The sequence below is a fragment of the Carettochelys insculpta genome, chromosome 2, assembly GCF_033958435.1.
Source record: "Carettochelys insculpta isolate YL-2023 chromosome 2, ASM3395843v1, whole genome shotgun sequence".
Taxonomy (NCBI): domain Eukaryota; kingdom Metazoa; phylum Chordata; order Testudines; family Carettochelyidae; genus Carettochelys; species Carettochelys insculpta.
Genome location: NC_134138.1, coordinates 28,188,309 through 28,215,481, shown reverse-complemented (window position 1 = coordinate 28,215,481; position 27,173 = coordinate 28,188,309). Strand labels below are relative to the sequence as shown.

The window sequence follows — 27,173 nt, the reverse complement described above, 5'->3', positions numbered from 1 at the left end:
CTGGAGTGTCCAGGGGGTAGAATCATCTGACAGATGATTCAACTTCCTGTGTTTCATTAATGAGGTAGTGGGCTCCTCCCCTGGTCTTGGTCAGTAGAAGAAATTTGTGAAAGTCCATGAGAATTTTGGGCAGTCAGAACAAGGGAAGTGAATAAGAGGCACAGGAGTAGATTGTCATCTGGCATAATTTTTTATAGCACTGTGGTCAATGTAGTTAAGAGAATTTACAGTATTTCAAATCTTCCCCACACTAAAGGATGTTTTATTCCTCCTTAATATAGCCCTTATCCTATAGGGGATACTCTCTGCTGAACGGGGTTATGTTTATAAACTGTGTTGTTGAAGAAACTTGAACCAAATTTTCACAATCTACAGTTATTCCTAGCACCAAGAGAACTAAAATGTAGCTTAGTTATTTTAGAATAACTGCTTCATGCAGACTACAATGTATTAATTTGAAATGTATAAATGTGAGGTCCACAAACTGCCTTTGCACTTGGTTATTTCATTATACATAATCCATTTTGGCCGTGTCTACACTAGCCAAAAACTTCGAAATGGCCATGCCAATGGCCATTTCGAAGTTTACTAATGAAGTGCTGAAATACATATTCAGCGCTTCATTAGCATGCGGGCAGCCACGGCACTTCGAAATTGACGCGGCTCACCGCCACGCAGCTCGTCCCGACGGGGCTCCTTTTCGAAAGGACCCTGCCTACTTCGAAGTCCCCTTATTCCCATTTACTCATAGGAATAAGGGGACTTCGAAGTAGGTGGGGTCCTTTTGAAAAGGAGTCCCGTTGGGACGAGCCGCACGGCGGCGAGCCACGTCAATTTCGAAGTGCCGCGGCCGCCTGCATGCTAATGAAGCGCTGAGTATGTATTTCAGTGCTTCATTAGTAAACTTTGAAATGGCCATTTGAATGGCCATTTCGAAGTCTTTGACTAGTGTAGACATAGCCTTTGAAGAATAAAGTGAATGTTACAGATAGGGCAGTGATTAATTTAAGAGAACAGTTGTAGATATTTCTTGATGAGAAAGCAATATATTCCATTTTGCTCCCCATATTTTCCTGTTGCACTGGCTTGTGCCAGGCAGGTGAAAACTCACAGAGCAGCAAAAATTACAGAAATGTGTGACATGAAGCAATTAAGTCAGATGATAAAAGGTATTAAATTCCACAGGAATGAATGGCCGCTGAGTCAGATGGGCAGAAGGAATAAAAAGAGTGTAAACAGTTTTAAGAGCATGACTGTGGATATACTTTGATAGTCAGAGGGACTCCAGTAAATGTTAATCTTCACAGTGATTTGCAACATGAATAGTTTGACATTCAGTTAAAGCAGTGGTAGAATTTATTAGGAACCAGTCCAGTAGTAGTATGCATAAGGATGGAGACAGGAGTGCATTGAGCATTGGTGGGCAGTGCCTAGTAGCAAGCACTGTTGATTTCACTTCCACACCTCTTGCCCTTCTCCTCACTACCTTATGCTTGAATTTTGCATATGGATTTGGGCAGGAGTAGTGAAATGCACAAAATTCGGTTGCCGAGTGTCTTGTTAGCAGTTACTGGATCCTAGTTTGGACAAGTTATTAGGTCATTCCTTCCTCTGCATTTGGCCTCGCTCACTTTTAATCTAGCACAATGATGTGCACACCAGTGCAGAATCTCAGGAATGGGGCTACATGCTTTGTAGAGGATTATGCTGTGGAGAAGAATTCTGCTGCCAGGCTGTTTTGAGCACAAGCTGTGAGCAGTTTTTCACTGTGACCTCTGCTGTTCTGCAGGCCTCTGTACCTGATGAGTAGGTTCCTAGTGCTTCATGGTCGGGTGACTTTTTTAAAAGGTGCATTACTTATAGGTTGAACAGTAGTAGTTTTGTTAAGGAATTGTTACTTTAATAACAATTATGCTGCTATTGCTGTGAGGTCAGCCATTTAAAATCTGATAATTTTTTATGAAAAACTTCCCTTAAAATCAGAAACTCCTAAAACATCTGGTATCAGTATCTGTATCTGGTATCAGTCCTCTAAAAATCTAAACTTTCCTTCTTTTTTGGATCAATAATATCTCAAAGCTGACAAATTGTGGTGACAGGGTGGATATTTTGGGACATCCATGTGTGATACAAGACTGTTTTTAAAAATAGGTGACATAAGCAGAGAGCATTTATAAAGTTGTTTTTATAGATTATGGGCCTGATCCCACAAAAATACATATATGACTTCAGTGAGAGATGACCGGAGAGTAAAGACATACAAATTTGCAGGGCTTGGGTCTATCAGCTGGCTTATTTATTAAACTAAATACACACAAGCTGTACTTTAAAAACAAAAAAGCAGTCCAGTAGCACTTTAAAGACTAACAAAATAATTTATTAGGTGATGAGCTTTCATGGGACAGACCCACTTCTTCAGATGAGATGTCTGTCCCATGAAACCTCCTCACCTAATAAATTATTTTGTTAGTCCTTAAAGTGCGACTGGACTGCTTTTTTGTTTTGATAGTATATAGACTAGCATGGCTAGCGCTCTGTTACTATTCAACAAGTTGTACTTGGTTGCTTCTTGATTCCAGCCTTAGCTGCAGGGAAAACAGTGGCAGTTAAAATTTCATTATAAATATATGTTGCAAAACGGGGCAAAAGACTTTGGGAAAGGGAAACCATGTAAGCAGTGCTGGCCCACTGGGGCCCACAGTGGCACACAGACATCAGGGCCCAGCTGGTGGACACTACAGTCAATTGGAGCATGGGGGCCTGAAGGCACAGGGTACAAGGCAACTATCTTGCTCATCTTGCCCTGAGGCTGTGCCCACATGTACGTGCAATTGAGTCTACAGCTATGTGTTAGGAATTTAAACTAGCATGACCTTCAGTTTCAGAGTGGTCTCAATGGGTGACGACATAGGGCTGGATCCACCCAAAATTAGCTGTTTTGTATCAGGCCAGTGGAATCTCCAGAGCTTCTTTGTGACAAAGGGTAAATCTGACTCTTTAGATTTCTTATCTCTCTTTGGCTTTAAAGTACTTCACAAAGCATTCTGGAATTCCCTTTTTCTGGGCGGAGGCCTCTGAGTCTCTTTTGCCCACATTAGTTGTTTGAAAATGATGTCATATGACTGTATGGCGTGTGTAGAAGTGCATACACAGGGATTGGCTCTCCCAAGATCTCAGTCATCCAAATAAGATCTTTAATGAGGCTTTGGAGGTATTTGCTGTTGTGCTTTCCCACTGTTGGCAGATCCATCTGTGAGGTCACCCAGGAGAGCTGTGATAAAACTTAATAACTAAGGAAGCTCTTTTATTATGTCCTTCGAGGGCTGTTATCTAAGTATTTTAAAAAGTTAGAAACTGACCCCAAATCATTTGCAGAGAGCTTGCACCCAGCCACTGATAGTGGGAGACTCAGATATGCCAGGTGAGTCATGCTGAAAATTGGTTTTTAAGGTTTTGAGGTTATGGACTGCTTCCTCCTTCACCTACAGTTTTGCCAGCTGGATGCTGCTGATGTCTGCGAGGCCTTCTGGCCATCTCCTTTCACTCCTAACCATGATCTACCCATGACGTTCTATTCCTCTAGCCTCTCATTTCATGGCCCCATTCCCAACTGGGGATGAGTCTCCTGACTGCTCCCTGGACAGACCAATTCCCACAGAAGTATCTGCTAGTTCAGGTGACCTAATTTGCTGTATGCAACTCTTGTGTGCATCTCATTTTGTCCCCTCTCCAGGACTTCCATTTTCTGAAGTCTGTTCTTTTGTGGGTGGGTGTGCTTCCATGTGTTGTACTTAACCAGGATCTTACCTGTTATTCATGTTCAGTCTTGGACAGTTTTACATTCCATGGGACCACCCTTTTAAGGTCACATTATGTCTTCTCATTGGCTCCCTGCTTTTCTGGAATGCCCTATGGCCCTGTCTCAGTGTCATTCCAAAGGAAGATGGGTTTGGAACGGGCCACCAGTGATGAGTGACTGGACTTAGGTTGTTACTGTACCTAATGTAGTTTACGTATGTATTTAAGTGGTTTAAAATGTAGACTTTTACCTTGTTATGATAGCATTCACTATTTATACTAGGCCACTAATCATCTCTCTTTTTGTTTCATTGCAGGTGGAAAAACCAATCAACTAACTCTTCAGAACAGTGCAAACAAAGCAATTGTTCAAGGTCTTATTCCAGATCAAAGCTATGCAGTTCAGATTATTGCATATAATAAAGACCAAGAGAGCAAGGCAGCACAAGGGCAGTTCAGAAGTATGTGTCTACCTGCCTATATCATATCTCATATTCAGCACCATCTTACCAAATACCCCTTCAATCTATACATTTGTATTGTACGCAGATACCACAGAGATGAGCATGTCATGAATACTTAAATCAATAGAGAACAAAGAGCTGAGTTCAGGCAGGTGTAGAAGGGTGCAAGTCTGTTGACCTCAGTGAAGTGCATCTGATAATACTCAGTCTGGATTTATCAGACATAATGCAAAAGATCTTAGTAGCAGTGATTCTAAACTAAACGATATGTTAATAGTCCAATGTGTCTAATTTTCTCCTTGCCATTGTGAAAATAGCACGTCTTATAGAAAGGGAATGTGAGTGAGAGGAAATGAATGGAATATGAAATCATGTACTTTAGCTTTTTCATTTCTTCCCCCTTTCACGGATTTCCAGTAAAATTCTTAGATTGGGGTGAGGGAAGCCACAGGGAGGTCTTAAACCTTTAAACTTGTAATAGGCCAGATGTGCAGCTCATGTAAGTCAGCATAGCTCTGTCAACTTTATTGGAGCTGCACCATTTTATACTAGTTGAGAATCTGGCCTAATATGTTCAGCAAATGATTTTACAAAACCCAAACAGATACATAGTGAAAAAGGATAAATGTGTTCTGTCTGAGGGTGTGTTGATTTTGGCCTAATTTATATCTCAGGCTTTATATAAACTAGGAAATTAGGTTAGTGTATCTCTCTGAGGGGTGTGAATGATCTGTGCCTTTACGTGATGAAGGGAAACTGATCTAATCCCTCATGTAGACAGTGCTGGATCAATGGCAGAATTCTCCTGTCTAACTAGCTACCACCTCTCAGGGAGGTGGAGAACCTGTGCTGGAGAACTCCCACAGTGGCATAGGCAGTGAATATGTAAAGTGCAATGGCAGCAGCTGCACCGTTTTAAATGTAGCCAAGCCCTCTTGGAACTCACTTAAAGACAGAACAGGACAGATGTGGCCTGTAAGAAAAAAGAGCCTGGATGCAGGGAAGTAATTTTTCCTGAATTCCCTTCCTACAAAACACCGTGAGAATTTTTAATATCTGAGATGCTTGTATCTCAGGTTCCTGTGTGACGGGTTCGCCAACCACTGCCTTAATGTCTAGACCACCCTCCTAGTCTATCAACCTCGTGTTAACAAGTGCTGATTACTTGATGTAGAGTCCATGTCAAGTCCTGCTAGCATTCCCCTCTCCCTGCCCCGTTCCTATATTTACTGTTGCAATACCACTGCTTCAAAACCCACAAAACCACTTAGCACTAAAGAGAAACCTATGGAATGGTCTACTCAAGCTTCTGAAGCATTAGCTGTGATTGTTTGTAACTGGCTGCATTCCACAGCAAACGCAGAGCTGGCAAATTGATTTTTAGAATGTTGGAGATATATTCTATTTTACGTGTTGTTTCTTTAGCTGCAACATGTTTTCATTGGCTGTAGTGAGACTTGGATCCCATTTGACAGTACGACGACCATATGAATGAAACCAGATACAAAGTGTATGCAAGTCTTTTTTTTATATAGCACATTTTTTCTGGCTTTTTCTTCCCTCCCATGACAAATTGATGACTAAATCTTGGATCAGTGGAAAATTAAACTATTCCAAGACACCTTTGGGGAAGGGAAGAGAGAGCCAGAGTAAAATCACAAGGGACTTGCAGGACACCGAACACATCAGCATTTTAAACTCTGACTTATAGCTAATGTACAAAGCTCTCCCTACCCCAGCCTACAGAAATCTTAACAGCTTGCAGTAGTTTGTTATCTTTAGGATAATTATATTTTGTTTTACATGATCAGGTTTACAATTCTTATGTGATAGCTTACTAATTACAGTAGAATAAAAAGGTATAAAATTTGTCCTGAAGAGGTAGATTGATACATTCAATTTGCTCATTGTGCAAATATGTGAATGATTTTTTTTGTCTTTTAAAGTTTTGTAGAGGCTATATTTTAACAGTGTCTTCAACTCCATAGGGGTAGCATTAGTAGAAGAATGATCAGCTACTGGCCAGAATTACTTTGCTTTTTTACCTGCCTTATAATGAGAAGTCTTTCATGTTGGGGCCCTGTTGACCACTTGGAGATGTGTCTTGTGCGTGGGCATCTTCAAAAGCTACTGGAGTCAGTGGCTATTGAAACCAGTCAGCAGGTCCTTACAGGTGCACACCATTTTATGAGCTTACTCACACACCACTCGCAGTTGACCAAATCATGAAGTCCCTTCTCTCACCTTTTTTGGTTTTTGTTTAGTCTTGTTTGATCCTGGCAAAAACTCCCTTTCACTTCATTGCAAGATTTGGCTGGCTAATCTGTGAGTCCAGAATTCTGAATAAGACTCCTAGGGTATGTCTTCCCTTTGAGCTGGAGGTGTAATTTCAGGCTCAAATATGTGGACTCACACTCATTTTGATTGATGCACCATGCTGAAAATAGAAGAGTGGCCAGGGCAGAGCAGGAGGCAGTTTGGGATAGTCACCCTTAGTACAATCTTGCTTGGGACTCTACACACTTAGCGGTGTGTGTCTCACTTCACTGCCTGTGCCGCTGCAGCTACGCATCTATTTTCAGTGGTTTAGCTCAGTTAAAGGTAGCACACGTATGTCTGGAAATGACAAGCTGGAAGAGACACCTGCACTTCAAGGGCTGTACCCTAATCATGGACTAGCTCACGATGCTCTCCATGTGCCTGAGTAAGCAGTAGAATGTGGGTTCACTGCTCCAAGAGCAGGCAAAGGAGAGAATTTTCTCTGAATTACAATTCTCCCACTTTGCTTGGGGGGTTAGTAACCTGCTATTGGTATTGATAGCTCCCCTTCTCTGCCCCCACATAGCTTTGTTGGCCAGTGTGTGCTGGGAAAGAAGCCAAAACTCCAGTTATTTCTCCCAACAGTCATGCACATGCCTGCCATCTGCTCTGGGGTGGGGGTAGGAGAGTCATGCAAAGGCTGCTCATCTTACCAACAACAATCCACACACACTTGGACCTGCAAAGTGGGTTTCAACACTATAGAAGGGAGATTTGTGTCCCCCTTACTTTCTGTGCAGCACTGTCAGGCCCACCAATGAAGGGGGTAGGGCAAAAAAGGCAGTAGCCGCAGGGCCTGATATTTCTTTGGCAGCGGCTGGAGCTCTTGGCCCCTTTCAAGTGGCAAGGCAGTGCTGCTCCACCACTCTCCACAGCCATGGGGTGGGCTGGGGGAGGCAATGCCACGGTCCAGGCAGCATTAAGGGCTGATTGGCCTAGGCCCCACCTCTTTCACCATTGGTCTTCTGGGAGTGCGGAGCTCGGCCCTGCTCTCACCTTGCCCCAGAGCATGCAGTGGCTATTGGCCTTTCTGAGCTTTCAGAGACTGGAAGAAAGGTCTTGTGTTTATAAACTGGACTGTGACTCACCACATCTGTGTTTAATTACTGGCTCTGTTTCGAGCATCCTCTGGGAATGTGGGTGAATCACTTGATATCTCTGGTCTCAGCTCTGATAAACAGGGAATATATTATGTCCTTTCTACCTTCACTTGAGTCTGAAATATGGACCTGCCCTACTCCTGTGAGAGTGTGTGGTGCCCTGAAGAGAGAAGGGAGGAGGAAACCCTATTCATGAGCTCTAAGCTGCACCTTCATGAAGGATATAGCAGCTGGCGTGTATTCACCATGGGGCAGGGACTGAAGACAAATTCTGTCTTCCTGATCCATTTCCAACCCAGCCAGTCTTGTCAATTTTCTGGGCTGATCAGGCGGGAGATTTGCCCTTCCATGTCTTTCCTGTGGTGAGATTTTTCTATCAGCAAAGGCTCTCCTCAACTTAGGTTCTAATGCTAATTGGCAGGCCTACAATATGCGGGCCAAAGGGGGCAATTGCCTCAGGGCCCAGGAATTCAAAGGGCCCTGGAGTTCCCAGCCACTGTTGCTGCTGCTGCAGCCCTGGTGGTGGTCAGAGCCCCAGGCCCCTTGACTTGCCGCCAGAGCATGGCTCTGTGCAGCTCTGAGGGCTGGAGGAATGGGCATGCCATGGTCTGGGCAGTTCTAAGGGCTGACTGCTCTCAGTCATTACAAAAACCATTACAAAAGCAGTTTCTCTGCTCTTGATGTTCACACCTCCACATTAGCTACTGATAATGGGCTGCATCCCCCTGAATGAATTGGCTTAATTTTTATTCTTTTGGTGTTCAGAACTCCACATTAACTGCTGATAATGGGCCTCATCCTCTGTGACCAAATAGACCTTGTCAACTCTGGCCCTCCCCTTGACTGATACTCCCTCTTTAAATCCTCCTCAGAAACCCCAGCACTCATGCATCTGAGGAAGTGGGTCTTTGCCCACGGAAGCTCATGCTCCAAAATATCTGTTGGTCTATAAGGTGCCACAGGACTTCTTGTTGTTTTTGAAGATACAGACTAACCTGGCTACCTCTCTGATACATGCTCTCAGTTGTGCCCCCCTGCCTCACCCTTTCTGGGGCACGGAGCCCTTTCGCATGCCTTGTCCCAGTATCCATGGTGGCTGTTGGCCTGGTTGCTGATGTGTGTGTGCTGGAGTAAGGAGTCACTTTTGTCAAACTTTGTGGTGTTGGTGGGATGAGGACAAATACCCACCAAGAACACACTTGAGACTAGAAAAAAAAAAACAACCCAGTTGCCTTTTGCTGCCTAAGCAGATTGTACAAATGTTGCATGAAGATTCTGGTGTGAGGGAGGAATATAGTACATTTAACTGACATTTTCCCAGTCTGACACATTCCCTTTTATCTTTGTAGTTAAAGATCTAGAAAGAAAGAAGGTAACATCAAGTAAATTGAAGGTCAAGGGCACAGAAGGTAGAGATGGAAGTAAACCATCTCCATCAACAGGTCAGATTGTCAAAATATATGATTTTATAATGTCATTAATAAGCAGTTAAATATATACCTCTGCCATTATGTGGACCAATTTCCTTATTACAGTGAAGTGAAGAGTTTTTCTTACTTGTTTTCCAAGTTAATTATAGGCATTTAATTGCATTGATGACAATTATAGCAATTAAATAAGTAAAAGTCAATTTTCTTTACCCTGGATTTAATTAGCTAAAAGAAAGTTTTCTTTAGTTTACTTTGCTTTTCTATTTTTCAGCTTTAAACAGTTTTAAAATTAAAAAGCATGAAAAATAATTGAAAGTATAAACACATTGTCTTTCCTGATTTCTACACATCCATTGATTGTTCACTAGACAACATAATATATATAAGATAATGGCAGAATTAAATATGAGTTTCAGACTTGGAACTGGTATGAAATCAGCATATTTTATTACATTGTGTAACTACCCAATTTTTATGTACAATGTCTATCTAATACATGTAAACACCTGCATAGAGCAGACATATGTATGCAAAAATCAGGAAGTTATGCATAGTTACATAAATTTTATTTTATATGTTTTGATTTTGTTTGTGTGTGTGTATGGGTGTGAAAGAGAGAGAGAGAGATTCTTTACAGATTAGTAGAAACAAACTTAACAAACTTCGAGCTTAATGTGACTGTGCTAGACTGTACATAAAAGAAAATCCATTCTGCATTTAACATATACCATATCTTTCTGTTGGTTCTGAATTCTTAAAATAACCTGAGGGCAATTATTCCCGTTCGCACCTGTGACATGGAGAACAAGCAGGAGCAAGAAGAGCTTGATATGACCTCAAATAATCTTTCTGCAATAAATAGACTGATTCAAGACTCTCAGATTCCAGTGCTATTTTATTCTATACAGTAGACCCTTGACTTACGAAGGGGTTGCATTCTCGCAGCCCCAACATAAGTCAAATTTCCTGCGTAATGTGCGAGAGCCAGGAAACTGACAACGGCAATAGTCCATGTCAGTTTATTGGCTCCCCTCTGCTTGCCAGAGCTGAGAAACTGATCAGCACCAGTGCTGGTCAGTTTCGTGGCTCCCACAGTGAGGCAGGGAGCTGAGAACCAGGCGGCAGCCTGGCTCCCAGCTCCCCTCCACTTGTGGTAGCTGGGAAACTGACCGTTACTGCTGCTGGTCGGTTTTCCAGCTCACGCGAGCGGAGGGGAGCTGGGAGCCAGACTGCCTACTGGTCCCCAGCTCCCTGACATTCTGGGAGCCAGGCTCAGCTTCTCCCCAGCTTCCTCCAGCTGGGGGAAGCCAGGCTGGCAGACAGCCTTGGCGGCGTGGCTTCTTCTACCTGGGGGAAGCTGGGGAGAAGCTACATGGCCACAGCTGCCCACTCGGCTTCCCACACCTGTGGGAGCTGGGGGAGCAGACAGCTACAGAGCAGCTTCGAGTTGCACTTAACTCATATTAACGCAAGTTAAGCACAGCTTGAACTCACGCATTTTGGGAGTTTACTGTACCCTGGTAATACAAGCATTATATTATTAGCTCAAAGTTCATTGAAGTTAATGGGCTTTGGATTATACCCTGTATGTCACTGTTTTTCAAACTGTGATCCGTAAACCACTTGTGATCCACAGCTGCCTTGCAAATAGGCGATGGGCTCAGGGCTCACCCCCTCTTCCTTCTCCCCACAGCAGGGAGTTTGCAGTGGCACTCCAGCCTCCCATCCTTCAAGGCTGGAGAACCAGCACTGGGTTCCTGCTTGGGGTGTGGGGAAGAAAGCCCCAAACCTCACCCGATCCACGTTGTGTGGGGAGCAAATGGCTCTGAGTGCTGCCATCCTCCTCCCACAGCTGGGGTGACAGCAGTGCATGGATGCACTGCCTGGAGGCTTTTCCGCTACTGCTCTCATTGGCTACGTTTACACGTGCCCCAAACTTCGAAATGGCCATTGCATGGCCATTTCGAAGTTTACTAATGAAGCGCTGAAATGCACATGCGGGCGGCAGCAGCGCTTCGAAATTGACGCGCCTTGCCGCCGCGCGGCGCGTCTAGACGGGGCTCCTTTTCGAAAGGGCCCCGCCTATTTCGAAGTCCCCTTATTCCCATCAGCTCATGGGAATAAGGGGACTTCGAAGTAGGTGGTTTCCTTTCGAAAAGGAGCCCCGTCTGGATGCGCCGCGCGGCGGCAAGGCGCGTCAATTTCGAAGCGCTGCTGCCGCCCGCATGCTAATGAAGCGCTGAATATGCACTTCATTAGTAAACTGAATATGCATTTCAGCGCTTCATTAGTAAACTTCGAAATGGCCATTTGCATGGCCATTTCGAAATTTGGGGCACGTGTAGACGTAGCCATTGTCTGCAATTCTGAGAGGCTGTGCTTGGGTCACTGTGCTTGGAAGCTGTTTGGCAGGGACAGGGAGTGCCTCTCACTTGTGTGGCCCCTGCCATAATTAAAGACAACATTGGAACCTTTTGTTTTGGACATAAATAAAAATTTTACTTGATCTAAAACAAAGTTTGGTAAACTGACATGATAAAGTTAAAGCACTTAATCTGTTTAATTATTTTGATATTGACTAATAATGCAGGCGAAGCTTGATTATCTGGCATTCCTGGGAAACAGGGGTTGCTGGATAATTACATTTTCTGGTTAGTTAAGTAGAGCCCTTCTGCAAGTTTTTTTTTAAACTGGGTCCCGGCTGGGCAACTGCCCTCAGCCAGGAGTGCCACTTAACCAAGCATGCCAATTATCCAGGTGCTGGATAACATAGCTTTTAATGTATTTCCTTTCTTACCAGTTATATGCGCCCTTTTAATTATAAGCTCCTGTAGCTTAATATGAATAATATAGTATTTAAGATATTTAGAGATAAGCAAAGGCATTTTATCATCATGGGTGGTTGGCTGATGGTCCACAGAAAGGTTTGCATTGTGCGTGGTGGACTGTGGGCCAAAAAGTTTGAGAACCACTGCTATTTAACACTGTGCAAGTTAATACCATTTCCTTTTGTTTGTACACAAGTGCCACTAAGTCTTCATGTTTGGTACAGTGTGCAAAGAAGTTTACCGGAAAGAATTTTCTGGAAAGATGTTCACTAGCAAGTACTGTGCTGTAAACTATAAACTGCATTGCTGATGTAACCTGGATGAAGATGATCTGATTTAGTATTTGGGAGAATATTTGAGGAGGGGCAAATGAGAGGGCTGGAGAAGGAAAATGTAATTGTTTAGAGGCTTAAAAAGAGAAAAAGGCCTTGGAGAAGAAGCTGGGCCATTAATAATATTTGAATAAAGTAATGAATTGGCACAGAAAGAGAATGTGCTTAAGCCAGATTTCAGTAGGGGATCTGGAACACCTTTCAGGGAGACAAGAAATAGAGGCAGAAGTAAGTCTGTCTGAAAAGCACAGAGAAAGGGGATTAAGTTGACACAATAAAATTGTGGTCTGTTGCCTCTCCAAGTCATGATTCAGTCTTTTTATTTTTAAAATCTTTTAACTTCAAAACGTGCTTTGGTGCTTTTCTTTATATTCCATGTAAATACAGATGGTTATTACTGAATACCAAAATGGAAGCATGCCATGTGCTCTGAAGCAATTCAGAAGTTTTCTGTGAAAAGCTGTGTGCTGCAGTGAAATAAAACTTCAACATATCTCACCTTTTTGTGCTATTTGTTGCTTTTTGGGGGTGGGGAGGGATTTCAGATTTTACTTATGTTACACAGTTCCATTCACAATCCAACCCCATTTAAATCAATATAAAGATGCCATTGGGATGGATTCTTCACTGGCTTAAACCTGGAGCAGACCTTCACTTTGTACAGATGAAGTTTTTATTTAAAGTAGTGGTGATTCAGGCCAATTGACTTTAATGGGAGAGGGACTAGAGCCTTAGCAAGAACCTTATAAGTAGCGTATGAGTGCATCTGTGGCAAAATGTATATATAGGATAGAAGTGAATTTAGAATGTTCCATCCATGCAGTAAGAATAATGTTATCTAAACTGTACACACTCTGCCATTCCAACTCCACCTCTAGAATACATGTCAGTGGAGTATCAGATGTAGTGGAGCTTCACGGTACATGGCTCTGGTCATGTCCCTTTCTCCCCCTTACACTAGATTAGGCAGCTGGCACAGGAAGGAGCTAACACTGTCTTCAGCAGGGTCAGCACCTCACCCGCGATTCTGCAACCCTGATTTACAGACATGGCTTTTGACTTAAAGGGGCATTGTCCCTCAGTAAGGAGTGCAGGTCTGAGCTCTTTAATGCAGGCATCCAGAACAACTATCAACTCTAATTGTTCCAGAAAGAAAGAACTCAAGGCCCTGAACTGTTACCCTCTCTGGTTCCCATCAGTTTTTAGATTGTTGAATATTAACAGCCAATAATTCCCACAGCAGTTTCAGTAACCTAGATTACAACTCTTCAGCAAAGGCAGATTTTTTCCTTTCCTGTCCAGATAAATATTTTCAAATGTATCTGGTGCCCTCACCCCCACTGCCTCTCTCCAGGATATTCCCATCCCAGGTACATCTGTAATGTATATCCACTACTATACACCTATCTAGTGGCACTGATAGCTGCTGCGGCCCCAGGGCAAGGTGGGAGAGGGGCCAGGCTCTGTGCCCCCAAAGGGGTGGGGCCAAGATCGGAAAGAGCAGGGCCAAGGGGAACCAGCCCTCAGTGCCATCTGGATTGTCAGGCTGCCCTCCCCCACGCTCCCTCACAGCTGTGTGCAGCTGGGGCAGTGCTGCCACAGTTCCGTAAACCCTCAAAATGCATGATTTTGAGTTGTACCTAATTCACATTAACGTGAGTAAAGCACAGCTCAAAATCACCCTCCCCACTCCTGGCCCTGGCTCAACCCCCCCTGGGCCTGCGTGGCCGCAGGTCAGCCCTCCTGCCCTGCTCACCACCCACTCACGGCTCCAGTTCACCCTCCACCGCAGGGGTGGCTCCTTCTGGCTGCACCAAACCCTTGGGAAACAGCAGCCGCAGCCACTCTGTGCCCAGAGCTGTGGGGAAGTGGCAGCCGTGGGTGCTCCCACCCCTGGAGCCCCAGGGAAGTGGCAGCTGAGGGTGCTTCCTGCCCTGGGGAAGCGGCAGCCACAGGCACTCCTGGCCCCTTTTCAAGCCCTCCACACATGACTCCAGTTCAACCCCTGCTCCCCTGCAGCCCTAACCCACACCAGGCTTAACCCCTTTGCCCCTCTCCCATGGCCCCTGCCCACTGTCAGGCTTAACCCTCCCCAACTCCCCACCCCCACGAAGCCCCAGGACTTACATTTCAAAAAGGAGCTCCAGGTGCTCCTGCTGCTTCCCCGGACGCAAAATTTGGGTTACGCGAGGATGCGTGGGAACTCAACCCTCATGTAAGTTGAGGGTCTACTGTATTTTAAAAGGGCCCAATGGCAACTTCCCCCTTTGCATCCCTGACCCTGTCGGTGGTCCTGAACCTCTTAGAACTTAATTTTAAAATACACTGATCACACAAATCACTATTTTGGTTTACACAAACCTCATTTTTTTTCTGTATAGCCACTTGCAACTTCCTGATTATCCTTTTTCATTCTCCAGGCTTGGCCAGCTTTAAACCTGATAACTACTTCACACTTACATTAATGTGTCAGGAACCCTATCTCTCTCTCTCTCCAAATACACTGAAGAAAATCTCAGCTTTTTCCGCCCAGTCACCTTCCAGCAATTGTATGTGGTCAGTTCTCCAGATGGTACATGGACAAAGTCCTTTCTGTGCAAGAAAAGGAGTTAATATGTTCTAAATTTCCTCAGATATTTTCATTTTTTTCTGACTCCCGTCTCCCCCATAACTGTTTGTCACTGTCAGTTCAATGGCTCAGAGACTCTCAGAGAGATCTGTGTCCTTTTCTCTTCAAAAAGGTTTTCTGAGTTCTTCAATTATTTCATTCAATCTGTTAGAAAGAAACTAAGACACAGGCCAGATTTACCTCTCACAGGCTATGTCCGCATGGCAGTCTAGACTTGAAATAAGCTATGCACTTTGCACTATACAAATTGTATAGCTTATGTCAAGTGTAGTTCGCAATAGGCTATTTCGGCATTTGATGCTATCTAAACAACACCAAATGGTGAAATAGTGTGTTATGTTGAGGCATCCCTTATACCGCCTGCTATGAGAAATACAGAGATGCCAAAATAGTGCAGTCGTTATATCAAAAACTCTTTAGAAATGAAGGGCCCATGCCAAAGACATGGAATAACTGTTTCAGGGGGAAAAAAACATTAAATTTCTAAACAAAGTAGTTTTGAATAAAAAAATTAGAACACATATGTTTTTTCACAATTTTGTTTCAGTTTCGCAAAATGATTCATGCAAATTGACAAATATTTGAGGAATATTTTGTCTGACTCTAATCTTTATTATTTTTATGGTGGGAAAAATGGTTTTGACTGAAAAATTTCTTTCAGTGCTAGTGTGAGCAGTAGGAAAACCTGGCCTGCATTTTATTCAGAAGTTGCTTATAAAATGATGAAAAGTCAAATACAACATCATGAGTATGATAAAATTATTTTAAAATATTTATGTGTGTTACGAAGCTCTTTCTTACCATATCACATTCAGTTGCTATATATTTATTTCAGTTTAAATTATGCTTTTGCCTTCATTATGCATTCTCCTAGGTTGCTACTTATGAATTTGTTTTTCTTTAGTAGAGGTCAAATTCTGCAGACTTTACTTGAACAATTAATACATTGTCACTGTCTTCAGTGGGAGTCTTACACAGTAAACGTATACAGAATTTGATGCTTTGTGCAATATACTCAGAATTCTGTACTAGACTGTGCCATACTCATATATTCAGACTGCAAATGGAACTTTCTGTTAGTACTGTGTACAGTGATCTTGAACTTTACAAGATGACACGTAAAACAGGACTGTCTAATCAATATAGTCCATCCTGTCCCAGTATTGGCAAATTTTAATGTACAATAGAATCTCAGAGTTAAGCATATGTTGGGAATGGCGGCTGTTGGTAACTCTGAACAAAATGTTACATTTTTACAAAAGTTTGCATTTTTGCAACATTGACTTAATACAGCTTTGAAATTTTACTATGCAGAAGGAAAATGCTGCATTTAACCATCTTAATTTCAATAAAACAAGTGCAGAAATGATATTGTTTCATTCTCAATTTTTAAAAAACATTATTTCTTTTAGTAACTCATATTTAATGCAGTACTGTACTACATTTGCTTTCTTTGTTTTTTTGTCTCCGTGGCTGCTTGATTGAGTACTTCCAATTCCAAATGACTTGTGTGGATGAGTGATCAGCACGTAATTGTGGTGTTCATAGCTCTGAAGTTCTACTGTATCTACTGCCTCATCATGCATTTGGCATTGGAAAACAATGGAGGGTTGAAGTAGAGCATTAATTAGGGAAGAATGCAAACCAGTCACTCTGCCAGTCAGTCAGCTGAACAGGGAATAGATTACTTCTGTTCCTAATTCTATATTAAATGTCTACTCTCCAGATGCCAGTAAGTCTCCACTACCTGACTGCTTCTTGTTCCTTAAGCAGACCCTATTGTCAAATAACAAGGAGAGAGAGACTTGACAGCTGCAGTTCCCTTTAAAATCCCTTGCAATTCCAGCACTTCTGTGATTTTTTTTAAACCCTGCATCATATCGCATGGGTAACCTGAATTCTGACATTTCCAAAGTAACTTTGCAACCTTAACAATGTAGTTCATGTAGTTTCAAGCATGTAGTATGTAACAGAAATTCACAGTGTGCCTTGTGGGGTGGGGGGAGGGGGAGGAGGAGGAGGAGGAGGCAGGAATGTAGCATACTCACTAGAGGGAGCTTGAACCATCTTGTTTGTCTAGCCAGGGTGTAATAGTCGGTTACAGGGTTTAGGTAATACATGAAACAAAGTACTCCATGATTTTGGTGGGAAAGTATTTAGGCATTTTGTCATTTTCCTTGAGGGATTCTGAGAAATGAACACTGCATATACTTATTCTTTTGGATGTTTGTTGTGTGGTTGTAGAATCTGTATAATTGGAGGTATTTAAGGGCAGGTTGGATAAATAGCTAACAGGGATGATATGGATGGTGCTTTGTCCTGCCACGAGGACAGGGGACTAGATTTGATGACCTCTTGAGGTCCCTCCCAGTTCTAATATTCCATAATTCTATGTTTATTTAGGAGCTTAGAGGAACAGTAAATAATATTTATAGAAATAATATAAATAATATTTGATTTTTTACATCCTGAAAGAATCGACATGGGTAATAGTTTAAACGTGTATCCTGGAGAGTGTCTGGCTCTTCTGATTAATTGTAGTATTGACTCAGACTAAAAGACAATTGGGAGCTCTCTGGAAAAAAAAGACCTATACAGCAGGGGTGGGGAAACCTGACCCATGGTCTAGATCTGTCTTGCATGAATGTGAACCCTGAGCTCATGGCTTCCTTCCCCAACATCTGGGCCTCAGTGGAGTGGGGGAGTGGTAGAGTCCTGAACCTCCCTGGTCAGATCACATAAGTCAGGGCTGGATTCAGCCCACATCTGTGCCTGAGCAGGCAGGAAACAGCACCGCTGCTCCTTCTCCTTCCTCTCCCACCGCTGGGGGAACAGCATTATAGTGCTGCCGTCAGAGAGGCTTCTTCCACTGCTCTGATTGGTGGGAATTCTGGCCAATCAGAGAAGCTGGGTGGGGATGGGGTGACCAACTGTCCTGTGTTTGGTGAGATGGTCCCGTATTTGGGATGCCAAAAAGGTCTGTTGCTGCACCCACTCCTGCACAGACCCCTCATCTCCAGCTTAATCCTGAACTTCCTCAATTGCTGCCCCCAGCCCACTTACTCATCTTATCTCCCACACAGATCCTCTACCCCAAGGGATGCGCTGTTAGGGCAGCTGGAGCGGGAGGTTCTTGAGCTGAAGAGGCGCCTGGCCGCCAGCCTCGGGGATCCATCCCTCTGTGGCACGTACCAGGAGAAGTGGGATGAGCTCCAGGCCCTCAATGACCTTCGGGCGCGGGGGACCTTTGTGAGGTCGTGAATCCAGCTCCTCTGGGAGATGGATCGCGGCTCCCGCTTCTTCTACACCCTGGAGAAAAGGAGAGGTGCCAAGAAGCACATCCTCTGCCTGCTTGCGGAGGATGGCACCCCTCTTACGGATCCGGTGGAGATGTGCGAGAGTGCCCGTGCCTTCTACGCCACCCTTTTCTTCCCGATCCGACCAATGCCGACGCCTGCAGAGTGTTTTAGGACCAACTCCCCTCGGTCAGCACAGGCAACCGGGACCGGCTAGAGCTTCCTCTCACACTGGCTGAGTTCTCGGAAGCCCTCCATCTCATGCCCACCAACAAATCCCCAGGCATGGACGGGCTGACCGTGGAGTTTTACCATGTGTTTTGGGACGTCTTCAGCCCAGACCTGCTCAGCGTCTGGGCTGAGTCCTTGCAAAGCGGGGTCCTCCCCCTATCATGCTGCAAGCCGTCCTCGCCTTGATGCCAAAAAAGGAGGACCTCTGCGACCTCAGGAACTGGCATCCCATCTTGCTCCTCAGCACGGGCTACAAGATTATTGCCAAAGCCATCTCCCTTTGCTTGGGGTCCGTGCTGCAGGATGTGGTCCACCCCGACCAGACCTACACCATCCCGGGCCGTACCATCTTCCATAACCTCTATCTGGTCCGGGATCTCCTGGAGCTTGGGTGTAGGGATGGCCTGTTGTTAGCCATCCTGTCCTTGGAGCAGGAGAAGGCATTCGACAGGGTGGACCACAGGTATCTCCTGGGCACTCTGCAGGCCTTCGGCTTTGGCTTCGGACCCCACTTCATCGGGTTTCTCCGGGTACACTGCCTCAGAGTGCATGGTCAAGCTCAACTGGACCCTGACCGCTCCGGTCAGCTTCAGGCGAGGGGTACGACAAGGCTGCCTGCTCTCAGGCCAGCTCTACGCCCTGGCCATGGAGCCCTTCCTCTGTCTCCTTCGTCGAAGGCTGACAGGGATGGTGCTTCAGGAGCTGGGGCTACGGCTGGTCCTGTCAGTGTACACCGATGACGTGCTCCTCACGGTCCAGGACACGGGCGACCTGGCGCGGCTGGAGGCCTGACAAGTTGTTTACTTGGCAGCCTCCTCCACCTGGGTCAACTGGGTCAAGAGCTCTGGCCTGGTGGCTGGGTCTGGATGGCAGGCGGGCCGCCTCCCACCCGCGTTTCAGGCCATTCGGTGGAGCGCGGGTCTGCTGCTTTATCTCAGTGTCTTTCTATCTGCTACACATCCCTTTCCACTGGAAAACTGGCAGGGTTTAGAGGGCAGGGTGACTGAGCGGTTGTGGAGGTGGATGGGACTGCTCCAGTGTCTCTCCCTGTGTGGGAGGGCACTGGTGCTCAACCAGTTGGTCCTGTCCACGCTCTGGCACCGTCTCAAAACCCTGGTCCCACCCCCGGAGCTCCTGGTTCAACTCCAGAAGCTAATTCTGGAGTTTTTTTGGCCAGGACTGCACTGGGTCCTTGCAGGGGTTCTCCATCTCCCCCCGGAGGAGGGAGGGCAGGGCCTGACCTGCCTACGCACTCAGGTCCATGTCTTCCGCCTCCAGGCCCTGCAGGGACTCCTTAACACCAACAGTGCAGATAGTCCGGTGTGGAGCTCGCTAGCGCACACTTTCCTCCGTCACTTCTGAGGGCTCCAATACGACCAGCAGCTCATTATTTGTCTCTGAGAGGCCATTTGCGTGACCTCTCGGAGCTGCCAGCCTTCTACCAGGACCTCCTCTGCACCTGGCAGCTGCTTGCGGTCTCCAGGTCCTTAGGGGCCCAAGCAGGGGAAGATCTCCTCGCAGAGCCCCTGCTGCCTAACCCCCATCTCCGTGTGCAGGTGGCAGAGTCTGCCACGGCATGCTGGAGGTTGGTCCTCTGTGGACTCACCAAGGTCGGAGACCTCCTTGACTACGACCGGGGAGACTGGATGGAGGCCCCGGCGCTTGCCTGGAGCATAGGGCTCTCCACCCTACGCTCTCCCCAGCATGCACTTGAGGAGGAGAAGGCCGCTTTGCCACCTACTACTCACATCTACCTCAGTTGGGTCCTGTGAGGGGTGCACCCCTCCTCCCCCACTCCTGGCCCTCTGGATCTCTCCCTGGGCCCCCGGCTTCGCGAGCCTGTCCGTCCCCCTCCCCTTCACCATCCCAGCCGGCTGCACGCCTTGCAGCCGGTCCCCTTCTGAACCGAGCCCAGACATCATCTGTACACGCTCGTGCTTCACACGCTCCACTTCCCCACCTTCGTGTTTTGCCCCGATCACAAGTGGCGGGACCTCCTTCCACCAATAGAGGGTGGGGAGCCCCAGTGGGCCAGCCTTTATTCCACCTTGGTCCCATGGCCCGCCGGGGACATCGGTTGGAGGATCCTCCATGGGGCGGTGAGCACGGGCGTGTACTTGGCACGGTTCACCCCCCTCCCGGACACTTGCCCCTTCTGCGGCGTGAGGGAGACTCTGGCGCACATCTACGCTGAGTGCGCCAGGTTGCAGCCCCTCTTCCGGCTCCTCTAGAACCTCCTGTTGAGGGCCTGGCTGCACTTTTCCCCACACCTCCTCATCCTGGCACACCCCATCCGCGGCCCCACCAGGTTGCAGGACCTCCTCGTCAGCCTCCTCCTGGCTATGGCTAAAGTGGCCATCTATAAGACCAGGGAGAGGAGGCTGGTGGAGGGGGGGCACCTGTGACTGTGGGGCCTATTTCCACCCTTCGATCACGAATCCAGGCAGAGTTCCTTCGGGCGGTGTCCACTGGCTCCCTCGATTCCTTTGGGGAGCAGTGGGCGCTGTCCGGGGTTCTCTGCTCGGTGTCCCCCTCTGGTTCCCTTGTTTTAAACCTTTGACCTTCACTCCCATCCCTGTTTTCTCTTTTGTTGTCCCCCGTATTCATTTGGGGCCGTGGTTTTTACTGGGCCCCCCCTCATTGTGAGAGGGGCCTTTTAGCTGTGGGCGGGCTGTGCCCGCCCACTTCTGCCCAGTCTCCAATAGGAGATCCTCCACCCCCTGCCCATTCTTGAACCCTCCTTCCTGCACAGACCCCATATCTGCTCCCCAGCAGTCCCCTCCTGTACACTGAACCCTGAATGCCCCCATTTTTGGTGCCACATGGGGCCCCAAGGAGAAATAACCTGGCCTGGAGGAAGCCTCAGTACCCCCTTCTCCACTTTCCTGGCCATGGTACAGGTGCATGAGGGAAGTGAGGGCCAAATCAGGGAGGATTTTGTGGTGGTCTTTTTTTTTTTTTGCTTCTCACTTACTCACTTTTATGTGTCCCCTTTACATACAGCTATTCATTTTTGTTGTCATTTTCTGAATCTTTTTTTCAATTCCAATATGTCTTTTTTGAGATGGGGAAATCACATCTGCATGCATTATTCAAAATATGGAGGTAGAGTGGATTTATATAGAGGCAATGTGATATTTTTTGTCTTATTATCTATCCCTTTCTTAATAGTTTCCAACATTCTGTTCATTTTTTGGCTGCTGCAAACAGTGAGGATATGTTTTCAGAAAACCATCTACAGTGGCACTAAGATTTCTTTCTGAGTGGTAACAGCTGTTATAGACCATAGAATTTTATCTGCCATTTTGTTGCCCAGTCACACGGTGTTTTCTGATCCTTTTGCAATCTGCTCAGGACTGCATAATTTTGTAATCTTACTGTTTATCCCTTTTCTCAGATAATTTATGAACATGTTGAATAGGACAAATCCCTGTACAGTGGTCCCTCCGCCAGCCTGAGGGGACACCACTGTTAATTCTCTTCGTTGTGAAAACTGAATTGACCATATTTTCCTACCCTTTGTTTTCTATCTTTTAACCAGTTATGAATCCATGGCTATGCTTACACCATGTCCTTACCTCGAAACAAGATATGCAATTTGCACTACGAAAATTGTGTATCCTATTTCAAGCCAGTTTCAAAGCAGGTTATTTCAGGCACCAAATTTTGAAATATTGGGCTATTTTGAGGCATCCCTTACTCCTCCCACAAGGAGAGGTAGAGGGATGTTGAAATAGTGTGCCCAGTATTTAGAAAATTATTTTGAAATAATGGATGTGTTTTTTTAGATATGGAGTTTCTATTTCAGGATACCTTGGTATCCCAAAATAGCTCCGCAGTGTAAACATAGCCCATGAAAGGACTTTCCCTCTTATTCTATGTATGAAATGCAATAATAATTTACTGTTATTCTTTAACAGTTAAAGTTCTCAACTCTCTATTCTAGGGCAGAGTGCAACGTCTCCTGGCTCCCTCTAGCGTGTGGCTCCGAGAGGCACATAGAGCAGCCTGGGGCTGCAGCTAGCAAGGGGTCTGCCTCAGGGTCCTGATGGGGTGATCCATGGGCCAGACCAAAGGCTTGGCAGCCCAGATGTAGCCCATTGGCTGTATTTTGCCCACTCCTGTGATATGGCATGAATGCTGGTATCCTAGCTGGCCAACATATTCAGGAGAGATGATAATTTGCTATTGAAGATCGAAAAGCACCTTTTTTTTAAAAAAGCAGCCTCCATCAAAGAGAGTCCTGGCCTTGGTCAGAGAGGTGACAGCACAAATCTTTGGTTGTTACTTACATAGCAACACAACTGTATATGTTCAGGACTGTGTAATTCTGCTGTGCTGCTGGGGCTGGCCAGTGCACAAGAGTTGTGACAGTCATGCACAGCTGCATGTGGGAAGCTAGAGGAGTCGAAGCCAGGTGAAGTCTGGAACTATTGAACAAAACTTTACTTGGTAGTCAGTCTGGTGCTGCGAGGGGTTGGATGACCCTGTCTTTCCCTCATGAAGATGGCTGGATCTCTTGTCCCTTAACTGTGAATATGCAAGACAAGGAGAAAGATGCCTCTGCATTATCACCTAATTTCTGACCCAGAAGCCCTGTCTGTTGGCAGAGGGCCCCCCAGAGCATCCACACAGCTTTTTTGTCAACAGATTCTATTGAGAAAGGTGTTCTGCCTTGTGGGGGAGAGGCAGAAAGCTGTCGACAAACATGCTGAGTTCTGTTAACAGTGTATCAGCAGAATGCATTTTTAGTGTGGAGGTTCCACAAGTTATGCCTGTTTTGTCAAAAAAACCCTCTAGTGTAGATGTAGCCCTAGTGAAGATTTAATTAATTCTGGACTCTGAATTATATTTCTTTAATATTATTTTCATACTACCAGTGGATGGTCTGAAGGGGCACAATTCTTCAAATGCTTGCTTGAAGGAATAACTTTGCTCATACAAGCAGACCCATTGAAAATAATAGAGCATATGAAATGTCTTATATTCATGACAGCTTGGAGAATGAAGCCATATACAGCATATATCAGGAAATTTGCAAGATCACCATAGGTCAGCAGCTTCGGAGGCAAACTTATCCTCAGTAGGGACCTGCTTCAGTTCAGTTTGTTTTGCTACTACTAGAAGCACGTGGTTGGGAAAATCACCTTTTCTGGAACACTCATATTTGGAACTTTTGTTTTAAAATTAGATATGTGGTAGATACTACAGATAGAAGATAGGGATGATAGTTCATTCTGGAAGGGTAATCAACTTTCCTGTAAAATACCTCTCTTATCTCGTCTAACCTGCTCCCCTAAGAATTTTACAGTACAACATCCCAATTTAGCTCAATACCTAGAGGGCACACAGGTGCTATCAAACTGTGGCAGATGTTTCTGTTTTAAGAGTTTCACAATATTTAGTGTTTTATTCTTCTCCAAAGAAGTAGTAATAAAGTGGAGTTGCAAGCAGTAATGGTTTATTGATGTCTTCTGATAGAGAGAGATTTATAGCATATGGACAGATTTTGTAAAAGGAAAAAAACCTTCAGATGTTCAGATTTTGTCTTAATCAAATACAAACTCTGCCTGTCAGCCTAATAACCATGTAATCCTTCTATCAGGTGCTGTCTGCACCATGCACAACTGCATTCACTATCTAAGGGTTACTCCTAGCATTACAAAATAAAACCAGCTTAAGCTCTCATCCAGGAATCTGGGAAAACTAAATACCATTGTGGGTACCTTTGGAAGGTAATTCTTCCATACTTGAAGGCACTGAGTGTGTATCACCAACAAAAACTTTTAATAAGAGGAGAAGGAAATATGGGAGAATGCTGCAACAATGATTCAAAAGCATGCAAATAAGTAACATTTGCCAACATTTTCTTGGGCAGCAGCCTTTTGTTTCTGTTTCCCACCTTCGGGAAACAGATAGATGAATCTTTCTTTAACATGCTATTCCCTTTTCACCTCTTCTGCAGCTCACTCTCAGTTTGTTGTGTGAGATCAGCAAAATCCCAGGCTAAAGCTGCTCTAATTTTGCTAGCATCTAAACTATGCACTCACTATTTCAAAATAAAATCGAAATAGCAGGTGTGTTATTTGGGAATTGGTAACCCTCAATTGAGGAGGAATAATACCTATTTTGAAATCGCTATTTTGAAATAGCAACGAAGGGTCCTGTGGCACCTTATAGACTAACAGAAAAGTTTTGAGCATGAACTTTCGTGAGCACAGACTCACTTCATCAGATGCTGGTCTTGGAAATCTGGAGGGCCAAGAATAAATAAGCCAGACCAGCATCTGATGAAGTGAGTCTGTGCTCACGAAAGCTCATGCTCAAAACTTTTCTGTTAGTCTATAAGGTGCCACAGGACCCTTTGTTGCTGTTAGAGATCCAGACTAACACGGCTACCCCTCCGATACTATTTTGAAATAGACACTATTTGGACAGGTTACGTCTACAATACAGAGATCTTTTGAAAGATCCTCTTTCTCTGTCATGGCTACGTATAGCTGGAATGCTCTGTTCTAAAGTTCTGCCACGCACCCCAGCCTCAATGTTCTTGTGTGGTTCCCACCATTCTGCTCTCTGAGTACCACTGTTTATTTAGGTGCCTGTGAGTTATAAAAGTGCCTTTCTTTAGACTCTCAAACTTGCAAACTTTGTCTTAAGTGACTTATAGAAACTGCACAGGGAGCCAACCAGGGCTGAATTAAGGATCAAACCCAGAAGTCCAGATGCACAATTCATTGTGTGATGGGAATCTGTTTTTTTTTTCCTTACAACCGTGTTCATCTGCTGGTATTCATCTACAAGGGTGATGCTGTCCAGTCAAGCCCTGCATTATGCTGGAAAGCAACCCTTTCTGCTAAGACCAGCTAGCAGACCACCATGTGAATCATGATTTTACTGACTCTACATTTTTATATTTTTCAATGCCCCTCAAAACCCAACTAATGATGAGCCAAATTGTGCACCAGGTCAACATACAGATTCCTGTGTTCTCCATAGTGTTGGCTGACTTAATTGAAATGACAACGCTGGTAAATTTGAACTTTTTTTTTTTTAAAGGAACCAACACTCAAGACGGTCAGATTTCGGAGTTGTCACTGTCTCTGTCATATTATAGAACGCCCCCTTATGGAAGAGTGCTATACTGCACAATTATAGTGAACTCAGTAAGATTCTATAGAAATTACTTTCTAAATATTATAGCATTTAATAGATAATTATGCCTTTTTTATAAGATTTGGGTAGCCACCCCACAGAATTCTACAGGAGGAATATTTATTTCTGTTTAATTGTATAGATCAGTTTAACAATCATTTTATGTTAAACTCTGTAAGACTTTTCCATAAAGATCTATGATGGATGCCATCCTTTTCTAGACGTCCCATCCATTCAGTTAAATGGGTTAACCCCAGAAAACCAGGGTCCCTTAAAATCTTCGGGAAATCTTGGCTGATAGCTAGGTAAGACAATGGGAAGAGAGAATGGGATTTTTTAACTGAAGCAGGGCTCTTCAACTGCAGTCTTTTGTGTGAGAAAAGGTGAGGTGAGGAGATGGAATAAGCCAGAAACCAGGTGTGGAATTTTTCAGTAAAATCCATACCTAGAGAGGTATCTTGGAACAATGGATGTGTGACTAGAATGGGGATGTTTAGTCAGATGCAATCAGGTGTTTTGTTTTGTTTTTAATTTTGGGTTTGGCTTGTGGGATTTCTCTGGGTGACTTATGCACCCATCTGTACATTGTAACTTTTAAACTGAATCTCAGGAAACAATTGTTTGTGCTTTAATCTTATCTTTTTTTAGCTGCTTTTTAACACCTAGCAACCAAGTATACTTACCAAGTACATCTTCTTTGTCAATATAATCATCTTTTCAAGATTATGATCTGATTTCTGTGTCCTAAAAGGTAGATAATTCTTTTTGCACCTGCCTATGACTGGAAGGCCAGCTATTAAGAAATTATTTTTCTTTCAAACTCTCTCAAAGTTAAGAGCTTGGGGTTATCCTATACGAAGACATCCCAAATAAGTATTCCTGGGTTCTCAAAGGGGTTTTTGCACTTGGGTGGTGACAGCGAATCACTTGGGGTCAGGGAATCCGTGACCATGAGGAGTTGTTTTAAGCAGAAGACTTTAGGTGGGATGTTAATGGTTAACTGGTGAAGTGGTAAGCCTCTTTCTAAATGTATGAGGCTTACTGGTTACCGATAACTGGTAGGCGCTGAAGCAGTCACCCACTCACTGCAGGCAAGGGATTGCTCCGGCCTGGCTGGAGAGTGGCAGCTGGGGAGGCTGCTTCTGACCAGCCCTTTAATTTAAGGAAAACCAGTTAATTGGTTAACTGGTTAACCAATTAAATGGTATTTTACATCCCTAGGCCCCCACCTTCTGCACTTGAAGTGACAGAGAAGGGTTCAGGCTTGACAAGTTCTGCTCTTAAAAATCTGACTCATATGGGCTTGGATATGAGAATTATCACTTGGTTTTTAAGTAATACAAAAGACCAGAAGAAAAGGATAGTTATAAAATGATGTCAGAATGAGGGAAATATCTAGTTAAGTACATCAGGGATTAGGGCTAGATCTGGTCTGATTTAACATTTTTGTTAATCATTGGGGATTTTAAATAATGTCACACAGCTGGCTGCCTACATGTCATCTGCACCTTTTCAGCTGAGAGATGTTACAAACTGGGGATATATTGGAAACAAGAGTGAGGCTAGAGAAATAATAAGGGACTTAGTGAGA

The 27,173-nt window shown here is 44.7% G+C and overlaps 1 protein-coding gene across 3 annotated transcripts in view; it reads left to right on the top strand.

The window, feature by feature from the left end:
* The window catches only part of COL14A1 (collagen type XIV alpha 1 chain), a 195,452-nt gene that overhangs the window by 17,109 nt on the left and 151,170 nt on the right, over positions 1–27,173 (top strand). For 2 of the 3 annotated variants that reach the window (XM_074986726.1, XM_074986727.1), the window contains exons 4-5: positions 4,116–4,259; positions 9,031–9,123. The exons of the other annotated variant lie outside the window; for it this stretch is intronic. In XM_074986726.1, the coding sequence (XP_074842827.1) occupies positions 4,116–4,259; positions 9,031–9,123 (237 nt within the window). The remainder of the gene's footprint in view (positions 1–4,115; positions 4,260–9,030; positions 9,124–27,173) is intronic. 3 annotated transcript variants of the gene reach the window in all.